The 19,248-nt window shown below is 43.2% G+C and overlaps 1 protein-coding gene across 2 annotated transcripts in view; it reads right to left on the bottom strand.

The window, feature by feature from the left end:
- The window catches only part of LOC115809017 (spectrin beta chain, non-erythrocytic 1-like), a 55,414-nt gene that overhangs the window by 16,829 nt on the left and 19,337 nt on the right, over positions 1 to 19,248 (bottom strand). For both annotated transcript variants that reach the window (XM_030770460.1, XM_030770461.1), the window contains exons 3-13: positions 6,799 to 6,950; positions 5,116 to 5,289; positions 4,492 to 4,583; positions 3,774 to 3,854; positions 3,564 to 3,679; positions 2,740 to 2,852; positions 2,070 to 2,257; positions 1,768 to 1,885; positions 1,511 to 1,669; positions 656 to 958; positions 59 to 212 (exon numbers count right to left, since the gene is read on the bottom strand). In XM_030770460.1, the coding sequence (XP_030626320.1) occupies positions 59 to 212; positions 656 to 958; positions 1,511 to 1,669; positions 1,768 to 1,885; positions 2,070 to 2,257; positions 2,740 to 2,852; positions 3,564 to 3,679; positions 3,774 to 3,854; positions 4,492 to 4,583; positions 5,116 to 5,289; positions 6,799 to 6,950 (1,650 nt within the window). The remainder of the gene's footprint in view (positions 1 to 58; positions 213 to 655; positions 959 to 1,510; positions 1,670 to 1,767; positions 1,886 to 2,069; positions 2,258 to 2,739; positions 2,853 to 3,563; positions 3,680 to 3,773; positions 3,855 to 4,491; positions 4,584 to 5,115; positions 5,290 to 6,798; positions 6,951 to 19,248) is intronic.

Raw genomic sequence — 19,248 nt, 5'->3', positions numbered from 1 at the left:
GTCAACAATGATGACTGGCCCGGAACAAAATCTGTTATGATTTTGCTGTGTGACTCACCTTCAGTGTCAACAGCAAATGTCTGCGCGTTGGCATTGACAGTTTTAACACGATCGGCCTGGATAGCAATGTCAGCCTCAACCAGTGCATGCTTCTGAAGCAGATCTTCCACCCCCAGCAGGTGCTTCCCATAGTCCTGAGACAGCAGCAGCATCTGTGGGGGCAGAACCAGAAACGTGTCATCAGCACAATTTCAAGGTATGAAAGGAACATGCCTGAGGCCCTACAGCTGACTCAACCACACTAGGTACCAAATAACCATTAATAACAACTCACCACAGAACTGGCTAAACGTTGCCTGAATAATGTTTAATGTAACAATCGGGCTACTCCATTTACTGTCCTGAGTCATTGCAGATTTTTCACTCTCCTTTTCCCTAGGAGCCGGGAGCGATAACACCATAGTCAATCAACTTCACTAATTGTTCAATTAACTAATCAAAACAGGACTAAATTTGGATTTGAGGGAAAGAATTGGCTATCCGTGCAATGAATAGCAAATGCTAATGGCACTACTGCCTACAGACAGTACAGTCTTGTGACATACACAACAGCATGCTAAACAACAACCACTCTGACAAGTTTCCTTGACCTGACCTTCATCTCATCCATCCAGTCCATGATGTAGAGCATCTCTTGGAAGATCCTCTGAAGGCCTAGGTTCAGCTCTAGCCTCTGTCTGCGAGCTCTCAACAGCTCCAGGAGGTAGTCCCACAGACGTAGCACGTTGTCCTTACGAGCGGTGATGCGTTTGATGTCATGGTAGTTCTCTGCTTCCAGCTCTTTCGCCACAGCAATCACTGCCTGTACACGTTCTTCATATGCAGCAATATCAGTTTCGATGGCCTCATGCTTCTTTGTGGCTGCTTCCACAGCTTGCAGGTCAAAGCCAAAGTTATCCTAGGGAGAAGAGAGAATCTGATTAGCTTAAGTAATCGTGGCAAATCACCAGGTACAGCCTCCTTTTGACCCTTCATCAGCAAAGTTGACAAGGATGATGTGCTGGAAACTTTGCAGGGGGGTGGAGGGGGTGTTGATCTTTGCTGCAGCATTTCACCTGGTGTGTACTCCTTGAGCAGAATATTGGTGGAGAAATATCAGCAACATTTTGCTATTCATAAAAATCTAACTGAATGCATGGCAAAGAAATTAAAACAAAACAAAACTAAATAAAACATATAAATTTGTGTGTTGCAACAAGGCAGCTTTGACTAGAAGAGTATTTCTGAAATCATTTCTCACCATTTCTGCAACCTACATTACTCACTATGACCACAAGGGTATGCTAAGACCCGATGAATATGGAAAAGGATATCTGAGTATTGCACTGACATGGCTAAACACGTCAGACAAGAGAGCTTGACCTTGAACCTTCTTCAGGAGTGTGTGTGTGGGTGTGTGTCTGTATGTCTGTGCAATGTGTGTGTGTGTGTGCATGTGTTTGTGTAGCACCTGTGCAACAAGGCGCTGGTTTTCACTCAGCCACGTCTCTCTCATGGCCGCCTTACGGTCGAATCTCCGTGCAAGCTGCTCCAGTTTCTCCTGCCGAATAAGCTCTGTCCTCAGAGCCAGCTCCCTCTCATGCTCTGCCTTCTCTAGCCTTTCCCATGCCTGGACACACACAGTAGTCAGTTAGTCTTAAGCTTGCGATCATGTCAGCGTGATATTACATTTATTTAAATAGGCTTAATAAAAAATAGTGGCGTCACCTTGTTTATGTCGGATATGAGTTTGCCTTCACGAGGCATGTACACTTTCTGATTGTTGGCTCGCATCCTGCTCTGAATGGTGAAGAGAAGCACTTCCAGATTACCTTTTTCTGTAAACCTGATTGGTAAAAGAGAAAGTTTTCACATTATTTGTTGGTCTCCAAACATAGATACAGTAACACAATCATAGACAATTAAACATTCTGATGACAATGGTACAACCCACACTTGACCAGAGAGAATGGGATGGATAACAGATTTGGAGAATGAACTAATTACTCAGAAGAGTGTAAATAGCTTACTTGGGGGGCTTCTCCACTGTGCGGTAGGTGTTGAAGGCTTGAAGCTGCTGTTGAACACCCACCAGAGAGTTGGCAAATTTGCGATTGTTGAGAATAATGATGGTCTGTTCAATCCATTCCAAAAGGTCTGAGGCCAAAGACTCGTATCTCTCAATCATCTTATCAGTTTCTATGACGTTGTCAAGCACCTAAGAGCCAAAAAAGTCTACAGTGAATATATAACCATCCACAAACCGTTATTTAACCATAGGAGGACCACTAATTGCATATAATCTTCCTCCAAGTTGCTGTGAAGGTTAGGGGAGATGCTGCAAGACCCACTGGAACAAGCTAACATTAAGTGGCGTGCCCAACAGACTAAAACAGCAGCATGAGTAAGGGCAGAGATTGAAGAACCAAAAGCCTTCTAGCATTAAGTCAGTGGATTCAGGGAGGGATTCAAATCACAAACCCTTCTGTCCCTTGCATAACGGCTTATTCCAGTAAGCCACTATATCCCACCTACCCCATGAGTTTCCTAATAGGGACAGGGCAGCATTGCAAAACACACACACACACACACACACACATGCTTGTGTCACTTTAGCTTTTCAGCTTTGCAGGCATCATGGTACAAGACCCAGGCCTTGGTCTTTCACAGGCTGAGAGGATGGTGCATTCACATCCTTACCTTCCCAACACGCTTGCCCTCCACCTTCAGGGCTTTCATCTTGGAGAAGTAGTGATAGTATGTTACAACGTAGGTTATAATGGACTTTTCATCAGGATGGTCCACGCTGATATCTACGAGATACAAAGACACACAAACATGTGAGTCTAACCACGGATGCATCTAGTTTGTACCATCAATGTCTCCAAAACATGAGCATCAAGAGTCAATACAGACTAAACACAGGGTGGGTTGGTTTCCTTGCTGTTGGACAGAGAAAAATGGAGGGAAACTGTGTTGAGATTGATGTTAGCAGGAAGCTGTTTGTTGTTTATCAGCCAGAACAATGTTGCTATACTTTCTCACGCTCAGAGTCTTTGTTCCCTTCACTGCAGGTTTCTTAGAAGCAGCGCTGAGTATTCATAACGATAAAATGTTCAATATCAAGCTGAGGCATGTCTCCACCATGCTGGAACATCAGACCTCCAGCAGAGAGGGTTCACCGGTGTCACCCCAGAGGAATTAGCTGACAGCTGAGGACATGTGTGAGGCTGTGGTACCACTATGAAGGTGTAAAACTTGTTTTCTATATGTGCCACCCAAGATGTTTAGGAGCTTTTTCAACGTATCTCACATTTCAAAAGAAGAGATTATGCAATGTTTTAGGCATTCTCATAAATATCATAAAAGATTCAGGCAGTAGACAGAAAGCCCCCCCCCCCCCCTCCCCATTCAAAGAGAACACGAACAACTTATGACTCTTCAGTATTCCAAAATGTGACATCAAGCTAACAGCATGTGATATATGTAACAGTCAGATTAGACCCATGGGGAGGCAGACTAACCTTCTGGGTCGAGCAGTTTGGTGAGACCCAGGTGCTGCTCTGCCAGATTGAAGGCGTTCTGCAGGTTATAGTGAGCATTGGACTTCTGCAGTTTGTCAAAGTCAATCAGGTCAGGTCTGCAGACACAGAGGCAGAGAGGATAGCACTTAAATATCTAACAGCTCTGAATCAATAGTGTGCATGACCTTTGTTTGAGTCTGAGGGAGATACCTGTGTTTGTGAATAAGAGCATTGAAAGCCATGCCATCTCTCCAGCTGGTGGTGAAATTGTGAATGTTCACACTGGCATACCTGTAAAAAGGAAAGACAATGTAAGAATACTGTGCGAATAAGAGCTGGTTGAGATTTTTATCCAAAAAAAACCCCCAAACCTTCGATTCCTGACAAACGCTTTAATATGAAAATCCAGTGTGTTAACATACAATTTCTCAGATTCTAAATTCATGAAATGAGGGAACTAGAGAAATTCAATGTGGGCATTGCAATATTGCAGACTATATCACAGAGACCATCACAGAAATATATTCTCTCATAAATAAATCCCATTTATCCAAACAGCTGAACCTGTCTGATTGTCTCCTGGGAACTGGCTTTTGAGTGAGTTGATTAACTCAGGTTTTTAGCCTTAAGCTAGTCAGTAAAATGCTACCACTGTCTACTCAGGTGTTTCCAGACATAATTGGCATGGCTTCAATCAGCCATTCTGGTGAGTTACAACTGGCTTAAACAGTCACATTGGCTTAACTGTTGTAAATGCCTCTAATATGTTAAATAGCTTTAGCGTAGAGTCCATTTTAAGCCACTGTATCAGGGATTAACGTCTGTGTCTAGCAATGCAGTAAGATAAGGTAGACCCAACAATGTTAACAGTTTTGACCTTTATATGTGTGTACTGTGAATTGTACATGTACTCGTGTGATACGCTCACCCTGCAGTCTTCATCTGACACCACAGAAGCAGAGCATCCTTGGCAGACTTCTTCTCTTTACTGTCCTCTGTCTCAACACTGATGTCCTGGATCTGTCAAGGAGTGTCAAATAAGAGCCATGCTTATAATAACAATAAAAAAAAAAGACATAATCCTATGACTGATCACACACAGACACACACACACATCACTACTCACACACACAATTATGAGGACACACACTCCAGACTTAAATCTCTATAAGTGTCAGTCTATTTATATCGGTGGAGCTTAAGCATGCCTAATATTTGTAGCTGTATGAGGGCTTAAGTCTCACTTTAATCCACCAAGTATGATAAATGTATTAAAACCCTTTTTCGTATTATGGGCTCAATTCCCCAAGTTCATTATCTGCTACTTTAAATTACTGCTGCCTCCATTCCGTCAAATATCAATCAAAACTTGAACATCTCCTCTAAAGGCAAGTGTTACATTTGTAACACACACAAAAAAAAAAGCCACGAGCCATCAACCGTAATGTAAATATGCCCCATGAACACCATCCCTCTCTCCCAGGAGAGTTTTTCATGCACGTGAAAAGGGGAGTGGCCAATCAGAAAAAAACTGCCCTGAAAGTCAGCTGACCTGGAAACGTAGAATGATGGTCCAGATGAGACCCAACGTGAGCCTGTGGTTTCCATCGACAATGTCATGGGAGCCCATGTTCTCCAGGTGAACTCTTTGCTCCTTGAGGAACTGCAGGGCTTTGTCTACATTCTCCAGACAGTGGATCCTCATACGACCTTTGGTGGGCTTTGGCTGGAGGGCAAATCATTTGTGATATTATAGCAAGAAGAGAACCAGCACTTTAATAAAACGCTATAAATACTGATCCACCTGCAACTGTTTCACGCAGTGTAACACGTTGTTTATAATTAGGAAAATCTATGTAGAGCACCTGCAATGACTTCAAAGAAGAACAGCACAGTGAATTAGTCAATTACCAGTGATCTGTCTTGGATGCTAGACAAAAAGATGACTACAACAGATAGTGCCATGTACTAATTTTCTACTGCGGAGGAAAACCTGTGTTGGTTAAAAGCATTAAAAGGTGGATAAGTATTTGGATAAAATGGCCTGATACTCCACTCCTTTTATTTTACTTTCCTCTCATTTGGTCTTTTACTCTCTTTCCCTTTGTCATTTATTTTAGTAATTTAAGTGTTGCCCTAACTAAAAAAAAAAAAGTACCTCTACTAGATTTTATGTTTTATTTAGTTTATTCACCATTTTCCATGCAAAAATGGACTTGCCCCATTTATGCAGTCATTTGATGTTTCTACTGCTCTATCCTTGGCATGTTTTTTTTGTTTTTTGTTTTAAACTGGGAAGCACACTGCACTGCAGTAGTGTAGCCAAACAAATAAAGCATGAATGACTGATAGATATGACATGACAGTTTCATGCACACAGTGGCTATTCATTGATCTCCTGAATAGATAAGATGGAGTGTTTTTGGCATCCTCAGCACCCATACCCATAATTCCTTGAACTGGCCAACAGACAGGCTGGATTCTGCTGTGTTTTGGAACAGAACTCTATGGCTGCATTCACAAGTGAAGTTGAAATCTTGGTCACATCTTTCTCACAGCGAAGCCTTAGGAGGTCTGTCAATAAAGGCTATGCACTTGGCACATTGAACTGGAAGTCACAAGATGGGGGGGTGACAGAAGGGTTGGATGAAAGTGGTACAGGCTATAATCTGCCTTAATTGCATTTTGATTCCAAAGCTAAGCTGTCTGTTTTAGTTAGTCGGAAGACGGTATTTCAAAAGCCACCGGTCAGAGATATCAGAGATAAACTGTAGTGGGTTATGTCAGAGAAAGAACAAACCGACACTTCCATGGAGAGAGGAGGTCACTGAGCCATGGGATATTCAAGATTATACTAAAGGTTTATCTAAAATTTTTCTGAAACTTTTGACTGTGTGCAAGTGTGCGAGGGGGTGTGTGTGTGTGTGTGTGTGTGTGTGTGTGTGTGTGTGTGCGTGCAGAGGGTTGTGTGTGCTCAAGCCTGTGTACTTTAGTATATGTGCGATACTGCGCCAGCCATCTGACAAGATGCTCGTAACTTAATCCTACAGGTGCCCTTGAGGAGCGGGTAGGTGCAGTCACATTGAAACTCAATCAGTGAAGACAGCTTTTCCAAGGCCAGTAGCTTACTGTGCAGGTGAATGACTACGAACAGAACTAGACTAACATGGTTAACTATGTCGGTCTCTCTTTTCCTGAGAAAATATCTTTTACAGTTTCGCTGACAGCAACGTACCAGCCTCTCTCCGGACAGCACCTCCAGTAGTTTAATGAGCATGCGCCCATCTCTGAGGTCCATGTAGAGGTCTGTGATACGGCATGACACTCGGGAAAGGTGGGAGTTCACCCATTTTGTGAAGGTCTTCTTCTGCACCGCCTCTCGCTCATCTGGACAAAGAAAAAAAAAAAAAAAAAAAAAAAAAAAAGGTTTAACAGTCAGCTTGACTACAGCAGAGAACAATCTGCTTGGCTGGGCAAAATTATATTAACACGCATATGCAGTCTTGCAAAGACAAACATATGTGTGTACGTATACGTATGTGAACACAAACGGACTTTGGCCACTGGGGTACGGCACATGACCTCACATGACCTCTATGAAAAACCGAATCCATCCGAGCCAGAGGCATCCATCCTGTTTATACTAAACATCCTTTTCACTTTCTAGGGTACCGGAATGTTTATGCTGAATTGTATAACTAATGCTCATTGTTCCTTAAGAGGCTAAGTGGGGACATAACTTCCTCTATCTGAAGAATTCAGGCCAGTATGGAAAAATACAGGTCTTATGTCCACACCCAAGAAAAACTGAAACAATGAACAGATACAAAAGCATGCCTTTTTTCCACTGAATATATTGTCTCTTGTCACTGATAATGACTTGAGTGCTCAAGAGACACGGCTAAATATGCATAGAAATGTCATAAAAAATCTCTGACTCTACGGTTTGCAGATCTGGAAGTATTCACTGTGAGACTCATTCCATTTTCCCAGGCTTGTCGGGTGGTCTAGTTTAGAGCAAGTTCTGCACCACCGTATACTGCCCATAAATATCCCACACTGCATTTCTGCCAGCCTTGAAAGTTGGACACATCACTTTTGGCTCAGACACACACACACACTCACACACTCTCACAGACACACACACAAAGCATCCATACTTTTCGCATGCGCTTAACAGAGTGTGCCACTGCCAACGTCTCTGCTCCATGAGGTATTTATCTTGCACACTCAAAGTCAGTTGCCATAGAAACCAGGAAGAAAGTTTCACAACTTAACTGTGCCAACCCAAAAAAAAAAAAAAAAAAAAACTTGATCCCACCACTACATGCTTTCACTTGTTGAGAGTCAGCGACACTGCAATGGTTTCTACAGTTATCACAGTATACATGTCCCTGAAAGTGCATTTGTTAAGCAGTTTACCAAAAGCTCACAGATATGAGGGAAAATACTCCAAATAATCTATGAGCTAATAAAGAGCGACTGTTACACACGACCACCATGCAAGATCATGCTCCACCAGACACACACAGGCCAAGTCACATGTCAGTGGGCAGCTTTATCCATCAGAGGAAGTGTCTGTGGTGTTGTATTGGGGCCAGAGCAGAAGCTACAATAGAGCCAGTGTTTTCCACTCCACCACCCTTGCCATAGTCATACTCACTCAAGCCCAACGGGATCACAGAGCATCCATGTCTGTTATTGGTTAGATACCATAAAGTTTACCATATAAGTCAATATTTAATATTCTACATTGTATTAAATGAATTAATGCAACATAGCTGTGTGTGAAGCATTCAGTGAAAAAAAAACTCATGTAGTAGTTGTTAAAGTTCAGATGCATTGACCTGGTTTCCCCCCCCCCCCAATGTGAGCATGCCGTTAATCACAGCCCGTTACAGATTTTCTGATGTGGACATGCTGGTCCATACACACGTGTCAGCTCTCACAGACTGGGTTATTAATACTGTACAGGGTTAAAAGAGTGGAAATAGGTGGAGCAGATTCATGTCCTGAAGCTCAATAAACATTGCCTTTCGTTCGTGCGGAGAGGAGCATCTGGTCCTCGCAGAGGAACACAACCTTCAGGGGGATGAAGAGAACAGCCTCGATTCAATACAGAAAGACCTCACAACTTCTTCTCTAAATGCCAAACCACTCAGCGCTCCATAGCCACAGAAGCAAATACTGAGGTGCTCAAATGGGTTTGAGGAACGTTAAAAAACAAACAAACAAAAAAAAAAAACCATGAACTGAAGAACAGATCATGCTTTTCTGGCTTTGCAGGAAAAAAGGCTTGTCCTACTTCTGTGCTGGCATGAGGGAAAATAGCAACTATATATCAGATTTGGCTCAATACAATTAACAGGAAAGTGTTAAGCCAGAGTGAAGAGAAGTTTCAAAGTTTTAATGTGCATATAAAAGGTGGAAGGAGGGTAAAAGAAAGATAGGGAGAGAGAGAGAGAGAGAGAGAGAGAGAGAGGGAACAAGATGGTGAGAGAAGAGTAGCACTGTGAATGAATGGGAGATGCGTGAGAGTATCTGGAGCAGTCAAAAGACCCACAGGACGTTAAAGAGATGTGCCACTATCTACGCAGCGGTGGTCTTCAGGTTAGCGTGCTCTATTATATGAGACTCCTGCAAAATGACAACTTGATAATGTAGAGACCGAGTCAGGATGCCAGAGCAGTGAAAGTAAAGGTGTTACTAAGGCTTTGCCTGAGGAGACTTGCCTTGTTGATAAAACTGGAATAGGGGCTTACAAGAGAAGGGAAGTTAGGCTACAAGCAGAAACTAGAGCTGATGATAATGATTACATCACTGTGACGCTCAAGAGAAAGCTGGTCAAACAAGGACTGCTTCTGCAATAAGGAGTTTTTCAAAGGACCTCTGCTCTGTGCTGACATGACTTCAGATGTGGTGGGCTATGAGAAGAAGAAAACAGCTTTGAGAGATTTAACGGAGACATGCTCCGTCAGTCAGTATAACAAGGAGTCATTCATTTCTGTCAGTCACTTCTGTTTTGCACTGCTAAAAAAATTGGGTGCACCTTCATGATTGCTGATTCACAACAGTTTTTTTTTTTTACAATCAAGTAGAGTTAAGTAGCAGATCACTTGACATTAAAGTGCTTGACTGTTTTCAATGACAGATTACAAAAGCGTTCGGTTTTCTGCTGTTTCAAAAATAACGCCTCAGCGTTAAGTGCCCCTCAACGCCTCAAGTCCCCCACAGGCTAAATAATAAGGCCAAACCAACAGTAGACTGGTCCAAATGCAGGCAGGAGCTTTCAAAGGAGCAGTGTGTGGAGAAGCCCTCTGATGGCTAGCCTCTTGGTTCTATGCTACATAGGAGTACAGATTCATTTCAGTGTAACCTTGACGGTCACCACGGTGACAAAGACTGCATCAGGACAAGGAAGCAGGGTTCATTTGAGTTCAACTGTACCTCTCAGAGTCCCTTAATTCATATCAGTCCATGCTACCACCCAGAGAGTGAGGGTTTGGGCTGACTGACTATCACTTAGAGCGGCAAATTAGACTATAATTGCTGTTGATATTCAAAAAGGGAATGTTCCTCATGTTGTTATTCATCTTAATTCATGAAAATGTTTTTATTTATTTTGCAAACACAGAACGTAACAGTATTAAATATTGTAATGGGAGTCTTCTCTCACAGTAACAATTAGCACTGAATCATTCTTTGAACCAAACCAGAGCTATCCGTGTGTGTGTGTGTCTCTCTCTCTCTCTCTCTCTCTCTCTGTGTGTGTATGGGAGAGAGTGTGCAAAAATACCAGTTTTTTAGCCTTAAGGTACTTGCATATCAGGAATGAAGTAGCGAGAGTGAGAGAGTTATGGCAAAAAGAGTGGCAAAAGACATGACGCCTGTCATATATTCAAGCAAAATCAACCAAAAAATAATGCTGTTCATGTTGTAACACCCAAATGTCAAATATCCTGGTTTGTTCCTAGCAAACAGAACTTAAATTAGATCCCCATTTGGTTAACTAAATGTGGCATTGTCAATCAAAACTACACAAATACTGAAAGAGAAAAGTAAATATTTTGGGACATTGTGAATTTTAACAAAGCTCTGATTTTGGCTACCATGGCTGGTTCCCTATGTTACAGGTGTTTGGGCTTCACCTCACCTGAGCTCTGCTCATGATCCACAACTGCAATGACATCACCCACTCACCCTGCCAGAAACTCAAAGAAAAAATGTGGGCATATTGTGTAACTGGGAGTGTGAAAAAGAAAGTGAGAGGTGAAATGGGGGAGAAATGGAAGAAGGAGAGGGAGAGAAGACAGAGAGGAGAGAAGTAGCAAGAGAGAAGACAAAGAGCCTTTCCTGGTGATTTATGTGTAACAAAAGTCAAGGGCTTGAAAACGCCAGTAAAGATATTTTTATCAAGTGCCCTTCCACTCATCCTGAAGTGTTGAAGACACTCCTAAAATTCTCAGTGCTTCCTGTAATGTAGGCCGCCCTGTTTATATCATCAATTACTCATGCATGGCCAGCAGTGCTGATAGTGACTGAGCACAGCTGAAGGACAGGCCGAGAGGAACGGCAAGCCTGCTCTGTCACGCAGCTGTCCGTGTTCTTTCCCATTAACCCGGACACAACACGAAAACAATCAGAGAACTGAGGCCTAGGCAATGTAACTCTGAAAAACAATCTATAACACTCACCAACACACATCCACAAATACACTCACGGTTACTTCATATATATGCACATTCAAATTCAGACCAACTGTTAGATCAGCATGAACCACTGAATGGTTCCACTTGTCAGGTTACTGTGGAATGTTAAGGAACAGCAAACACGCTCTAACGGCAGGCTGTATTTCAACAGTGACAGACTGGTACTGTCAATGACCTAAAGCCCATTAAATGTTATTTACATATCTCCACATTGTGGGAGAGGTTAAAATGACACAGGTCACAGAGACATGCGCATGACTATGCACCTTGCAGACCATTAAGCGACACTATCAGTCTTTGCATCAACTTCACATTCAGACACTAGACAAGTGACAGTTCGGTCAAATATGGAAGTACCTGTTCACCGCTGTATGCTATAGACTACGGGGTGGGGAGAGTCAGACATGCCTTCTAATATAACAGACTGCAGGGACATGACTCCTCTTATGGAGAATGTTCTGGAACTCTCACTGTGACAATAAATACTACAACCACTGAATAGGTCATAAACTTCAAAAGACAAGGCCACTGAAACATCTACTAGCCTGAGGAGAAAAGAAAATATTTTAACAGTTACGCAGTTTCTAAAAAATGTAACATTTCCCACACCAAACTTTTAAGACCTCTAAAAGTCAAACTATCCATTATACCGAGGACTTTTCAAAGAACTGGATGGTTATTTGTAGGCTATAACAAGAGGGCCTTGTTTGAGTGGAGAGGAGCCAGGCGTGGTAAACTGATATGGAGAGAAGGAGAGGTTGGTGGAAGTAGCGCTTACAGACTGCACATGCCAGCCACCCCCCATTTTGCTCTAAGAATGAGGCAGAGAATCCAAAATAAACATGTTGCGCTCAGCTTTCTCCAAACTTCTCAAGCACTGATCAAAATCTTTACAATCCTGACCCAGCCCTCTTAGAGAACTTTTAATAACCTCGATCCAAATAAAGTACATTTGAAGCAAACTTTGAATTTGGTGTTGTAGAGTCTGATTAAGCACAGCTGGTAAACGTAGCCAATCACGTAAGATAAATCACAGAAACAGAGAAACTGAGCATCTGGGCTGCTTGATTCATCTTTAAAGGCTTATGCAATTGCACAGCATATGAATGAATGGTTTATTTAAGTCTCAAAACTACAAGAACTTTAACATTTAAACGTGAAAATCTGTCGATGACTTTAACGGTAGAACAAAATAATGATGCACATGACTAAAGTAAAGAACAGCTGGGAAGGCCAGGGGTTCCAGTTGTTTTTCTTGGTAAGTTTAAATGACAACAAGATATTGTTTTAAACATCTCTTAATGAAGACAGGACTCAGCATAACGCTTCCCGCCCAAACTGCCCTGCTTATTTTCTTGAACAGACGTGAGGCATGTGATCAGTCATCTTATAATTAGTAGAGGGCCAAAGGGGAACATCTCACTCCCAGTGACATCAGCATTAGTGCATAGGTGCTATTTTGAGAGGGGTGAGCCTGAAGATAGAACTGTTCATTATGCCGCACATCTGTCTTCAATAAGGACACAGGGAGGGTGGGGCTGCTTTTGAAACCAAAGTCCTTTTTTTCCACCACTGACGACAGACACAAACAGAAGTCAACACCCCCTCCCCAATCCCCACCCGTGCCCCCTGGCCACACCCCATCATGGGCGTCATGGAAGCCGAGTCGGTCTGGTGGGTTCTGGCGTGGCTCCGTGCTAACGAAAACAGCGTCTTGGACCATTTGATGTGGATCATATAACATATCCAAACACATGATTCTACTCCATCCTGTCTGAAACCCCATGCTCTCAAGCTCTCCAGGAGGGAGGAATTTAGGCCCTGGGCGAGAAGCTGTTATGTACAAGATGCTGCCACAGTCTACATGTTTGGTAGCTGAAACACTCAACAACTGTGAACTGGGAGTTTATTTCACATTTCACGTTTACCATGCAGTGGTAAAAGTGCCTGTCTGAGAATTTCAACGGAAGGTCATACTGGAGACCAACCTCTCGTCTGTGTGTCATGTTGTAACAAACTTGGCTGAGGTTTAGGTGGTTTCCATTCTCTTGTGAGTCTTCACCCTTGGCTGGTCAAGCATAGTGGGTTTGCCCATAGGCTCTACCCCACAGCTGCACTGTAACTGATTAGTAAAGCAGTCATCTGACTCAAGGACAAAAACTCCAGAATGTCTACTCTACAGAGCCTCCCTGGTGCTCAGTGTGCCAATAATCCCTTAGTAATTTGCAACAGTAGCCTGGAATACATTGAACAATTCTTTGAGAAAATGAAGCTCGTAACACGTTGAATTTATCTCAAAAATGAAAAGGGGCACTGGCCAGTAGACATTTATATGAAAACAGTAGACTGAGTAATGACTGTGTTGCACTGGCGAGATCATAATTACCACCACAACAGACTTTCTGTGCTGAAACATCTTGCTTGAGGAGAAGCAATCTTTCACTTTATGAATATATTACGATGATGGAAGTGTGTAGAACGGTTATGATTCCCAGGGGTACCATTATCTTGTCGATCCTGAAATTGATTGGATATGAAGGCATGTGTTCATACACACCAGGAGAGGTACTAAAGAGTGGCAACATGTGTTTATGTGCTCCAGATAACATTGGCTTGGAGTGGTCAAGACTTCACATGAGGAAGATTCATGAAGAAGATCCAACATCAATCATATTTAAAAACATCCAAGTCTTAAAACTATGCGAGCCAATGAGCTTTCTGTAAACTTCATTCTTCCCGCCTCTTCTAGTGACTTGACAACACGGGCCGCTGTCATCTCAGCTCATCATCATTCCCTGCCACAGACATCCTAGCTTACTTCACAATGCTCAGTGCAGTATTGCAGACAGCTGGTGACAACTGTAGTCATACAGCGTCTTTGTTTAGTCATCCGGTGGCCCTACTGAGTTTTGGGTACCACTGAAGTCTGCTCCACAAAGTCAATCAGTGTCCTAAAGGAAGCAGAGCCCCATGTCTTTACTGATACACTGCCTTTCCAAGCTTTTTTTTTTTTTATTCAGATCAAGCTTGTATGAGCCAAAATCAAACAGAAGGTCATTGAGCTAGTTAGCCATGCATTGGCTCTGGACTGCACTCAGCTCTCCCTCTCACAGAATTGCCGTTTTCAGTTTAAAACTCTCTCCATGCCAGCCAGTCTTTGTGTTGTGACTGGCAGATCTGATTGAAAATATGTAAGACAGAGGTCCAGGCTCTGCCCAGCAAAGACCAAAGCACAAAGGCTCTTCAAAGTGCAGAGAAACACCATTGTAACCCTCTCAATCCTCAGGCTGGACTTTGTCCCCTTCATATCTGGCCACTCCACTGTTGCTAACAGTGTTATCGTGCATCAGATAAGGCCAAGATGACAAACTAGCAATTGCAGTATATTTATAGATAAGGTAGGGCAAGCTGGTTGACAAGGTTGATGGCCTGCAGTATAATGTATATCTTTGCCTGGTACTTGCCTCTCAACATTGCCTTCTACTTATTATCCAATATCAAAAATGTTTTGTTACAATGGAGGAGTGAAGCACATTTTTACCTTTTAGAGACTAACACCTGTGTCACAGCCAAAGTCTTATGGCATGTTCTATGAACACTACTACTGACATTTTCATTTTCAACATACTCAGTGAATTCAATGATAATCCGTGTGGACTTGAGCAAACCAAAAATCACCATGTGTTTTGAGTTTCCAACGACCTTAGGGCTGCTTGCCAACTGCAACAAATCATCACTTAGTACTTTGTATAGCCAGTCTGGACCAACCATATTCATAAACAGAAGACAAGCAGAAGACTAAGGATTCTGACTAAGCTCATATGAGCAATGGGTAACTGCCCAGGCAAGTAGCAGGTGTATGGCTGTTGAAAAATCCAACTCAGTCGTCACAACAGAAAAGGGAGATCAGTGTTTGCTCTTGTTGATGTTCTGTTCTTTATTTTTTCTCCCTCAGCTGTGAAGCTTTAACAATCTCATGCAAACGGAATTCCAAAGCATCAGTTTTATCAGTACTCCATGCTAGAGTTGTTCTGATAGTGTCGATGATTACAAAGCTACTTTCCCTGCTCATAACATACTTTAATCACATGGGTACAAACATTTTTCTTAGCTAGAGGAAGAGCTAATTATGCAGTGTGAAAATAGAATTACACTCAGATCATGTGAAACAATAACGTAATCACAATACAGATCCCTGTTTTCCTCTATTCTGGTAATATAAACTACTGAAATGATGGACATAGACAAATATTGCATATGTTGTCTCTGAAAGGAATGTTAAAATTTGGAAAAACAAATCTCCAAACTGTTGTCTGAGGAGAAATAAAACTACATCTGACAACACGATTCGAGCCAAAAGAGTCAATGCTCTGTAGAGCATTGCAAAACAGAGCTTACTTTACAGAGCTGTCTGGTGAACAGACTTCTCATTGTAGGCTCCTGCCCTCCTTTTACAAGAAAGAGAGAGACAGAGAGAGAAGCAGAGAAGGCGAGAAACAGAGAGAGAGAGAGAGCGCGAGCTCTCCTGCTAACATAACGCTAATGAAATCACACAGACGTGTGACAAAAAATGGATCATCCACTAATCATCATATCATCTGACTTTAACATACCACAGAAATTCACACTTCATCATCTTCCAAAGACACACCTCACTCTCCGCATATACCTCAAACATACCTCTCTGCTGTTCTAATCTACCACAAACATACTCCCCTCTCTTACCTAGTCTCATACACCCAGTGCTTCACTCCCTTATTTTTGTCTTTCTGAAGGCATATTCTACTCTAAATCTCATCCTCCGCAAATGTAACTCACTTTCACTGTGAGACAACATCTTTCCGCCAAAAAATGTTTTCTATTCTCTCATGGACATTGTACTGTTGCCCACACATTCCTCTCACTCCTTCTCCCACACCCTTCTCCTCTCTCACTCTCTCTCTATCACACACACACACACACACACACACACAAATACAGACACAGACAGATAGACAGACACAGACACAGACACAGACACACACACACACACACACACACACGTCATTCATTCATCATTCATCATAATTTATTAATCAGCACTAGCTCATGCTAATGGTAGTCCTTAAATAGTATTTGCATCTGTGAGGTTCACAAATGTATAAGAGAGACTGTGTTTTTAAGAAGAATTACAGTTGTGCTGCTGGTGACTGCCTGGCCTAGTCATCCGTCATAGGACTCATCTTTCTTAGCCAATGCTCCTGTCCTGACTGCCAGAACATTCACCAAACTTAGTACAACAAGGAAACTCCACAGAATCAACACTTAAAAAGAGGTCAGATTGCTCTGTGACATGACTTAATTAACTGAATCAAGGTTTGCTCTACACACACACACACACACACACACACTGAGAGAGAGAGAGAGAGAGAGAGAGAGAGAGAGAGAGAGAGAGAGAGAGAGTGAGTGTGATAGAGAAAGAGAACTGGAGTTCTGTTTTTATGCTCAGTTGCTGGCTTTTGTGTCTGCTGTGCAGTCAGCAGAGCATGGCACATCAAAGACCTCTTTAATCTGCCAGTGTGCCTGCAAAACACCATGAGCTACTGTACCCCTGCACAAGGCCACCTTCAGCGTGCCACCATCTGCATTGTACTGCTTTACACATCCCCAAACAACAGCCAACAGAAACCAGACTGAGACACCTTCCCAGCAATAACACCAGTCACCCATCGCTACGGCGACAACACCACCTCTCCCACTCTCTCTCCTCCAGCCATTGTTGCCACTAACAGGCCAATCAGAGCACAGGCTTCGGGGTGTTAGGGGATTTGGGGAGAATGAGATGGAGAGGTGGGTGGGGACTTGTCTGAAATCCATGTTCAATAATAACGCGCGTTCTCCTGGGGATCGGGCCAACATTATGATAAGCAGACAATACTGATAAGCAGACGCACTCTGATAACCTACACACACACGAACATGCATGCAAACGCACATACGTACACACACAGACACACACGTGTGCGCACATTTGCACACAGAGCTACCCAAGCCCCCACCTTCCCCCTCCTGCTCTTCATTAATATTTCATGGGCTGCTGAGGCTCGTCTGTCATTTCTTCATGATCCAGCATTCTCTCTCTCTCTCTCTCTGCCTCTCTCTCTCTCTCTCTCTCCACAGCATCACAACAATAAGAGAAAGAGATCGTCCTCTGCTTACGAAGTGCTGTATCAACAAAGCTGGCACGGCAATCTGACACAAAACCCTTCACAGAGCACCGAGGAGTCACTCCACCAGCCAATCCCCTCAGTAAGAGACTGCTGTCACACACACACACCGCATACACATTCATACTGCACAAAGCCTTCCTGTCTTCTGCCTACCTTGTAGTTGCTTAAAACGTCCCTCCAACTGGTTATAGTTGAAAGCAGCCTGAGAATAGCTCGGCCCTGGACTGGCCGGGAGAGGCGCAGCAGGACCAGGGCCTGGGGAAGCAGCATGAGCCCCGGGGGACAAGGGCCCAGGAGAGATGTTTCCAGGGGAAATGTGTCCAGGAGACAAGGGTCCAGGTGACAGGGGCCCAGGCATGCTGGTGGCCCTCTGCAGCTCCATCAGTCAGCACAGACGATTGTCTCAAAACAAGTCTACCTCTCAGCGCACCAATGAACCAACCGTACAGAGAGGTCACGCAGTCCCAGGTGTCCAGTACTGGGGAATGTCCAGTTTGGAGAGAGCTGTAGCTCCAATTCCAGATCAGGCTGCAGAAGCTCTATCACAGCCCAGCAGCATGCATCTTTCCCTCCTCCTGTTCTCTCTCTGCTGCTCTCCCTCTATTCAAAAAAAGACCCCTCCCATTTCTCACACCAGCATTCATTCACCCACAGATCTGATGTTCTGAGTGAAAGTGAGAATGAAGGAGAAAGAGAGAGAAAACTATGCACTCTGTCTCTATGCACTGAAAGCAGCACTACACAAACAGAGCACACCTTTCACAAACCTCCGGAGGAGGGGAGGAGCCAACAGCGTGGAATTCACCCTACAGCCAGTCAGAGGCTGTGTATTGAGTGGTGATGTCAAAATCTCATTACCATAAAGAGGGAGAAGGAGGTGGTGGACAGTACCAACTAAGAGCAGCGTGTGGGGGATGTCCCTTACTGTTAAACACAGTTGCAAATTCTGCTGCGAACAAAGCTATAATTTTTCTGACATTTCACAGCAGCTGTGGATTGAGTGTTGATTAAAAGAGACTTCCTTCCTGACGGAGAACCCCCCTGACCCCCCTGTGCGCAAAACCTTCGGTTTGAATTCGCTGTGAATGAATTCACCCCAATTTTTCAGTGCTTGACAAGACTGTGTGGGGTGTACAGAATGTCTTAGCTTTTGAGTGGGTCTAACAAAGCAGACAGAATTAGCTAGGATCTCACAGAGAGAGAGAGAGAGAGAGAGAGAGAGAGATCAATATGACACACTGTACTCAGATTACCTCAGTCAGTGAAACCCTGAGCCCACTAGACTGTATCCTCTTCCCTATCTATTCTTAAAATGCTCTCCCCATTAGCTGAACTCCAATCTTTCTTTAGGTGTTTCTTTTTCTAATTTCTTCATTTCATTTTCTGTTGCTTCTTTTGGCTTGTCTCTCTGTGTCTTCTGAGGTCTGAGCCAGTTTAATCTGACTTCCTCAAAGCCAAACATTTGAAGGTATTCTATGGGTATGTGATACCATTCTTATCCCCAGAGACAGGTATGATGGCAGGGGAATCTAAGACATGTTCAACAACATAACTTCCTTGGATCCTTTTCAAGAACATGCTCAAGAGTTTCAACCGACAAAAACATATTCTGAACACTTTCTGAAACACGAGGGGGAAAAAAACAACAGCATTGGACCTGGAGCAACACATTCACATAGAGTATCGTGATTAAACAGAAAGAAATAGCACACTGAGGTCCACATGTTAGATGCTGCGTAGCCATATTAACCCACAGGGTCTCCTTGG

Source organism: Chanos chanos, chromosome 4 (assembly GCF_902362185.1).
Source record: "Chanos chanos chromosome 4, fChaCha1.1, whole genome shotgun sequence".
Classification (NCBI taxonomy): domain Eukaryota; kingdom Metazoa; phylum Chordata; class Actinopteri; order Gonorynchiformes; family Chanidae; genus Chanos; species Chanos chanos.
Note: the sequence above shows the minus strand (reverse complement) of the source record. Positions and strands in the feature narration are given on the sequence as shown.